The sequence below is a fragment of the Gastrolobium bilobum genome, unplaced genomic scaffold (genome assembly GCF_033153095.1).
Source record: "Gastrolobium bilobum isolate Gb01-03AN ecotype WA unplaced genomic scaffold, APGP_CSIRO_Gbil_v1 utg5371, whole genome shotgun sequence".
NCBI lineage: Eukaryota > Viridiplantae > Streptophyta > Magnoliopsida > Fabales > Fabaceae > Gastrolobium > Gastrolobium bilobum.
The window spans coordinates 34965-43740 of record NW_026895568.1 but is presented as its reverse complement, the minus strand read 5'-3'; the positions used below and the strand labels follow the sequence as shown (position 1 = coordinate 43740).

The 8776-nt window shown below is 32.8% G+C and overlaps 1 protein-coding gene across 1 annotated transcript; it reads right to left on the bottom strand.

Moving 5' to 3' along the window:
* Nucleotides 1-4272: 4272 nt before the first annotated feature.
* Nucleotides 4273-5561, bottom strand: LOC133317121 (protein TORNADO 2-like). Its single transcript, XM_061518947.1, has 2 exons — nucleotides 5064-5561; nucleotides 4273-4584 (listed from the first exon to the last, which is right to left on the bottom strand). The coding sequence occupies exons 1-2, from the start codon at nucleotides 5559-5561 to the stop codon at nucleotides 4273-4275; spliced, it is 810 nt and encodes a 269-aa protein (XP_061374931.1).
* Nucleotides 5562-8776: the final 3215 nt, after the last annotated feature.

Here is an 8776-nt window from a genome sequence, read left to right as displayed (position 1 = left end):
GTAATGTCTATAAAGACTACGACTTTTGGTGGTGTGGTTCAGAGTATATATATATAATCTGATTATTGTGCAATTACGGAAGCAAACATGTCACCCTTTCAATGTCTACACCGCAAAATCTACCTTCATCTTGACCTTAATATAAGATATGTTAATGAAACCGAAAAATATCCTTGCTTTCTAAAGAAAAGATCAGTGGCCCAAAAGAATATCTTGGATAATAGACGGGGAAGCGTTTGTCAATTGCAGAAGCCAAAGTGGGTGTATATGTTTGAGCAAGGTGCCTTCTAAGGCTACGATAGAGTTACTTCTTCATATCATTAATTAATTAGTGGTATAAAGTCAGAGCCTCAATTATTTTGACCTAATGTAAGTAAAATAGAAGATGGGAAATTAGGCCATGTATACAAGTCAACTTCCTCATTGAATGAACAATTTTTTATTGCTTTGTTGCTTTGATACTTTACTAGTTTCCATGGTACTTTGGATTCTAATCATGACATATAATGGGTCAGTCACTAATCACGCTTCAAAATAACCTAGTTAGCAAAACGATCCCAAATTTTATAGGAGAATGATTGGCCAAACTGAATTAGTAGATCCACAAAATTTTAGGCGTAAAACTAGCTAGCCTAGTGTTTCTTTTGTGAGGGTTTCTGAGTTAAAAACTTCACGTTTATTTCCACTTTTCAAATGATTGAAGAACAAAATTTTGACCAAAATTTCAAGGTAGTGGTAGTAGTAGTCCTGATTCCGGTTGTGCGAGAACCCAATTTTTGCTACGAGTAAACTAGCTGGGGCTTCGAAAAGCTCAATATTAATTTTTCACACCAATTTTTTTAGTTAATATAAATTTCAAATATTAGATATCACAATGGATATGTCATATGTGCAGTAAAATATTACATGGATCAATTCATCACTTCATCAGAGAGATGCACTGTAATTTACTATCATTTGTAATCTTCCCCATTAAATATAATGACATTACAGATAGCTAAGTTTACATATAATCAGATGCAATGTTTTTAGGATTGTTAAAAAATACAGGCCCAAGCCCCAAGAACAAGGATCTGTTTCATGGCTGGATGATCTTGGGCTACGTAGTACCTGACTGAATACAGCTCGGGTAATTTATCTATTGTCTATTTTTTGTTATATTGGTCTCTCAGTTCAATGCACAGAATCAGGGAACAAAACATGTGATTAATTGAACACGGACTATAATTTTTTACTCGTCCAAAGGTGACTAACTTAATTGCCCGACTCCCAAATCATTTATTAACATATTATTGCAAATAATTAGTATATAATTATAGGTAAAATTTTGTTTTTTTTATTTCAATATTCCACTCATTCCAATGGGTTAGTGTACCAAGCCAGACCGCCACTATAAATGAGATAGATAGGACCACCTAGGCTAGGCATTTTTTGTGTTCCTAACGGCCAACCACTTGATGAGGCACGCTTGAATTCTGAAAGGGCCCCTTGATGGATTTGTTTTCCAAATTAGGATACTGTCTTTGTCTTTGCAACTCTCTCGCCATATTCTAACAAGTAATTATCATACATAGATTTTTGAAGCTTAGTTTATCATCTCACAAGAGCCTATTAAGCTAAATAACTGATCTCTTAATTAACTAAGTACTATGGCATGGTATTGGTAGTGAAATGGGAAAAGAAACGGGTGGAATTGACTGACGGGAATTTAGTGTTGTGTTGTTTTGTTCCGTATCTGAGTGTGACTTGTGTGTTCATATGGGAATCAATTGCTAAGTGGTGACTGTGTCTGACATGCAACAGAGAGGGTGGGAATTCTCATGCATATTTGTCAGAAAAGCTGGCTGGCCAGGTCGTATAGTATACTCTGCTTTCAAATTTTGCTGTCTGTTGAGTGTCAACTCTAATTCAGTCCCGTGAGTTTGTAATGGCTAGTGATGCCTGACACCCTGACACGACTACTACATATTGTTCTCACTTGTGCCGTGTTTGTAATCGTATTGCAAATTAGGGTAGTAGCATATTTTCTAACCATTCCAAGCAACCAGCACTGGATGGGGTAATTTTTTAGTCCTAATGATGAAATAATGAGAACTGAGTCGTATATTGTAACATATAGAGTCACCTAAATACTTTTATTATATCAGGTAAGTTTATGTGTTACTTCTCCTTTCACTATAGAAGAGATTTTTGTGCCGCAACCAAAAATAACTATGTTTTAATAATAAGACGTAATTGTAATTTTAAAAGTTTTTTTTTTCTCTTCATTCGTCTAACGTGAGAGAGAAAAAATAACTTTAATATTATAACTATGAATAGGGTTATATTGACAAAAAAAAATTTTACGAACTTACAAACTACGTATGACCGGTAATACTCTACTCAAGAATGTATTAGCAGTCAGACATAGTGTAATTTGTAAGAGTTTGTAAATAAAATATTTGTAAATATAACTTTCTCCTATAAATATACTTTACCGATTGGATATAATTATTTTTGGTTGCTAAAAATCTCGAAGTTGGGGACCCAATCTAAATAAGTGCAGCACTAGTTCTCAATATTGTAATTGCACTAAAAATTTTCATATAGGAACGACTCTTATGTGTTTCCATTCACCGGAAGCCTGTTACAAAGCGTTTGGTTTTGAAGTCCATATCACCCTTAATTATCTGTTAAAGGCTTTCCCCTCTTGAGGATCCACAGGTAACTGAAGGCCTTAAAACTTTATGGGTTTCATGGATCCCAGCTAAGCCCAATGTTAGATGGAAAAGGATTGGAGATAACTTTTCATCCAAAAACAAAAACAAAACAAAAATGTCCTATCCATCGTCTCGTCTTTGGGCTTTTCTTCAACAACACATTAGATCAAATAGGTGTGAATATTTGTTGTTTATGTCAGTGGCTTGTCTGATTATCAAATGGACCTAAAATTACACATGCATTATTGCATTCCGTATGTATGCAAATTAGTGAAGCCATTGCCTTACCAAATTTTCTCACATGGTCCACCTTTTTTTCACCCAAAAAAATAAAATAAAAATAAAAATCGCATATTATGGAAAAAGCAGAAGGCAAAAAGATTCCTCAAAATCCTCTATTTTCAAAAAAGGTCGATCGTGCACATGGAAACATTCAAGATTTTCCTAATATGGTGTGAAGTTTAAAATCATCCTTTTTTTTCGGGCGGCGTTTGGTCGAGAAGAAATTTTTTTTTCCCGAGAATCTCAATTTTCAAAAATATGATTTCTACCTTCAGTACGATAATATCTGAAAATTAAAAATTTAAAAAAATTCAGTTTTCCGAGAATCTCCACGAATTTCGCATACCAAACGGGGCGGGGCGGGTTGACCCGCCAAAAAATATGGATTAGAAAAATGAACCCACCCCGTTTTATGGTGGTTGAAGGGTCAACCCACCAACCCGCCAATTAAAAAAATTAATTAAAATTTAAAAATAAATTGTATTTTATGAATTTTTCTAATATTATTTTATTTTATTTCACACTTCTCTATATTTTTTTAGTCTCAATCTTAAATGTATATTAATATTTGTCAAACATTCTTTAGGAATTTATATATAGATAACATTTGTCATAAATAAAATTGTTATTCTTTATTTTTCTAAGAAGTACTAAGATAAAAAAAAAAAAAATAGATATCACACAAATTTAAGGATTAAAGAAATACTATCAAATTGTAAAAAAAAATATATATTATAACCCGGCGGGTCAACCCGCCCCGCGACGGGTTGAACCCGTTTTGACCCACTTCCAGACGGGGCGGGTTGAGGTGGGTTGGTGGGTTGAAAACCTCAACCCAACCCGCCCCGTTTTGACGGGTTGACCCGCCGGGCTCAAGCCATGTTGGCACCCCTACCAAACGGGCCCTTAATGTCATTGTCATCGAAATCACTTTCGTCAATGGTACCTTTTTACGAGTGCCAAATGCCAAAGCGTGGGACAAATAAGAAACCCGAAAATCCTCCATTATAGCTTCCATACTTATCGAATTGAGAACTCGGGAATCGAGGCATCATCTTTCGGTGGCCTCCTCAAATCACGCTGAGCTCTTTGAAAACCTTTATATGAAGTCTCAACTTTCAACGCGATAACTCATAAAAAACAAACATCTTTCCTCGTAAAATAGTGGAAGAGACATGATTTTTTTTTTTTTCCTTCAACAAAGTTACTAATAATTAAGATAAACAAAATAACCCACACTATTCAGTACGAAACTTTACCAATACATGAACATGAAACATATTGAATCTTGTCAAGTATAACCTTGTTTGTATTTGCGAAAGAGATCCTCAGTTTTGGCATTCCTAAAGGCACAACACGCTGTTAAATATACTCCTATGAGAACAACGACGGTGATGATCAATATCACATTAGCCCTTTTCCACTCCTTCCTAAGACTTGCCAATAAACCAGCCTTGCACGAGTCACAGTTATAGCAAAGTTGTGTTTGATCGTTGTTCCACTGCAAGCAATCCATATCTGCTGCCATGTTGATCGGGCTAATCCAATAGGTTGGGTTCACAAACGTGTAAGCACATTGCGTTGGTGGTTTGCAACACCCTGACTACAAGTTATGAAACGAAGAAAAAGAAAAATAATTTATCAAATAATCCAACTAATCCGGTCGAGCCCAATACAAACACTAAAGTTTTTTAATACAATTATTTATATATTAAGAAAATCGAACTTGAAAAATAAGAAACAATCCTATGTCAGTTGATCCACCTCAAAAAGCTAAGAATGATTTGCACCTTGAATAACAATATGTGTTCTAAATGTAAAGTTCAAATAAGGTAAACTACGAAATTAAAACATATTTCAAACTTCATAAAGCTACATTTTCATGTTTTTATGTAGAAGTTGAAAAGTGTGTGAAAATGTAATAAGACAAGGAGGTGTGGGAAGTTAAGAAACAAAGAGGGTAATAAAGAGACTAAAACCATGCAACGAAACTGAAACCAAAGCATTAGAAAAATAGAGTTGAAATAGAAAACATGATATAGAGAAAAATGTTCAATTAAAACAAATTAACATGGGTATTACCTGCATGGGTGTTAGATGGGCGTTAAAAAAGTCCTGAGCCATTCGGAAACTTTGGTTCAACTCAGCACACATGTTTGTTGAGCTAAGACAGCTTCTGATGCTATCCCACTTGAATGAACTTCTAACCCTTCGACGAAGAAAGCCTGAGAAGTCATCCATATGATATTCCAAGTAAGCTCGGTTGGGTTCAATGTTACCATGACCTCGAAGTGTGACCATATAGATGAAAACCACCAAGCAAACCAGCAATATTATGAGCACAAGCATGGCAATGAGGTAGAATATTAAGAGCCAAGAGATTCTCCAAAAGGCTCCAATGAAACCTGCCAGAGCCACAACCAGGATTAGAACCCCTAGGATGATGACAGGCCATTGTAGAAACTTGACACAAGTATTGGCTGGCTCATTTGTTAGCCAGATTCCAGCACCAATGATTGGGATTGAGAGTAGCACACCAACGAAGTTTATGGCTCCGATGACATTGTTGCTCATTGCCATCTTGGTAAAGAGAAAATTCAGATGACCTGGTTTAATTTGGAGATGTTTATGGATTTTGTTGTTTCTTAAAAAGACTAATTGATGGAAAAATTAAATGGAAGTGGGGCTTAGACAGTATACATGAAAAGGTGTGAATTTCGTGTATATAGATGGAGTGGTCTTTATTATCCTACCCCACTCAAATTAATTTCTTCCTTACCTTGGATACCAGAAAGCGGTTAAAATATTTTATATATATTTTTTTCCTTTTTTTCAAATACTTTTATTATTAATAAAATTTCATGGTAGTTTTTTTACTACTAATTCTCATTATTTAGTAGAATAAAGAAGGCGAGCCAGTTACTTATTTATGATTGAAAGTTTATGGTTCGAATTGCAAAAATAATATTTTTACAAATACGTAAAGATGAGGTCATAAGGATGCATATAAAAATTATCATTACCTCTATTCTCATTAATCAGGGTTTAGTAAGGAGTGAAAGTTTTTTTTAATTATTTTGTAGAATAATATAAGATTTTATTCAATCATAAAAAAATATTATTTACATGTTTGTGTCAATAATTTAAAATTTAGGATTTTAATTTGTATTTTTGAATTATCATTCTTATATTAATTTTTTATATAGTAAAATTATAAAAAAAATATTTCAAGATGATTTCTCTATTTTTTTTCTTTTGTATGAAAAAGTTTACAAAAAGAATGTTGAAACGAGGGGTGTTTGGTACGTGGGATTTTGAGAGATTCCCGGGAAACTGAATTTTTTTAAATTTTAAATTTTCAGATATTATCGTAAACTGAATGCAAAAATTATATTTTTAAAAATCGAGATTCCCGGACAAATAAAAATTTCTCCTGTACCAAAGTACCAAAGCATGTGATAACATCAGCTTCCCCTCAGTAATAGCTATATCTCTATGATATATTAAATATAAGCTGAGTACTTTGATATTATTGTCAAATTTAAAATTTAACATTTTATCTGAGAGTTATCAGATAAAAAAGATCAATGATTCTAATTTATAAGCATGTGACACCATTAATTTTTTTTTGATCTAACGACTCTCAATGAGATTTCAAATTTTAAATTTGACATTGATATCAAATGATGCTATCTCTAAATATAATATTGCATCACACGTCACACCTAAATACGGCATGGTAAAATGGTCATTTGGCTGGGATAACTTTTTGAAAAGTGATACCTTGTACAGTACATAGGGAAGAGAGGAGAGCAAAAAGGCGGGAAAGGAAATGGTTGCCAGCTATCTGTCATAGGTGTAGGTGATGGGTAAACCCCAGAAGAAAGAATCGTTATGTACTTACTCCTGATTATTTTCAGCATCTAATTTGACTTATTTCACATATTCTAATAACTTTTCTAGCCCACACGTTCACATTCATTTTTAACATAAGATATTATAATTTTAACAGTGTCATTCTTATATTTTACTTTTCATATCTTTACTTTATACTTTAGAAAAAGGGAAAAAGTAAATTTTTATTTTTTTATCTGAAAAAAGATATAGAATGAAAGTACAAAAAACATAAGCGTAATTTTATTATTAAACTTATGATTTATATGTTTTCTGTTCAAATTCTTAGTCATTTGAATGATTTGAACTACACGGAAGTGGCCTTCTTTTCATTTTGATTAAAGGTAGGTAGCTAGAAAGAATAATACTCTTAATACATCGTTATTTATTGCACGTATTTCTTAGGGCAGTTGGTGTTTTCGCATTCCTATTCTTTTTTCTATATTATTCATATATTTACCAATTATTTTATTATTATAGAATTATATGAACGACAAAGTTCATTTTATCAAATTTTAACAATTATATTATGCAGAATTCAAACTCAACATGTATTAAGTTGGAGTAATAAAGGTTGTTCCATGTACTTGTGTGTTAGGGATGTTCATCAACCGAACTAAACCGATTCAAATCGCAGTGATCGAATCGAAAAATCGAAAATTGAAAACTGAAAAAAAAAATCGTAAAATTTAATTGGATTGGATCGAATTTTGGATTGGTTGGTGAAAATCGATCCAATCCAAATCGATCCGATGATTCGTCAACCTTATTATCTACCTACTTGGGCCTTTCTCCAATCATAGCCTAAACACCATATAGCAAAATTCTAAATCCAAGACCCATTAACCCATCATGTTGGAGAAAGTGGGTTGTGCTTGATCTATGTTATGCTTTTTTTCGGTAAGATACATGATATATTTTTATTACATGGGTTATTGTTGTACAACAGCTCCTTTATAAGATGAAAATTTGTGTTACTTCACATCTCAGACAACCATATTATAAATATTTTCTTTGAGGTAAAAGATGGTAATTCAATTTTTTGTTGTACAATGCTTATAGATTGCACAATAATCATCATACAAACTTTACAAAGCCGATACATATAATAGATATGTTATTTGCACAATAATTATCATACAAATCTTAGGCTTTTCAAAAAATCAAAAACTGATCCAATCCAAACCAAATAAAATTGGAACGGATCAGATTTGAAAAAAAATTCAAACTAAATGGATGATTACATAATTAAACCGAAAGGATTGGATCAGATGATTTTTGCTTCCAACTATGTTGCACCGACACCGACACGGGACGCGAGATACGACACGCCGACACGTTAATTCTAAAAAATGTTAGATTTCAACACGTTAGGACATGTTTTGATATTAAATAATAATTTAATAGATAATATATTTATATTTAATACATATATCAATATATAATAAGTCATATAACTAATCAAATATTTAAATTTTATAACATAATTTTAAAAAGATAAATTTCTATCCTTTAAAACATAAAGTCAAAAATAGAGTTATTAATTAAGCCACAATTAATGATTTGTGCAGAATTTTAAAAACACCTAGAAGCAAGTACCGATTGGGTCAATGTGGCATACTCATCTTCCAACTAGCATTGGATAACAGCTCATTTTTAATAACAAAAAAAAGGGATGAAAACTATGGATACCTCATTTTTTAGCATCCAGTGGATGAGGATAAGGCCAAATAATAATAAAATAAACCGTTTTGTTTTCTTTCTTCATTTTTTTGTTTTCTTTCTTTCACTTCTTTTGTTTCCTTCATTTTGTTTGGAGGTTAACGATGCCGATGGCATGCGCCTATGTGTTATTTGATGTCTTGAAGACGACGAAGGTGTCTGAGGAGCGGTGCAATATG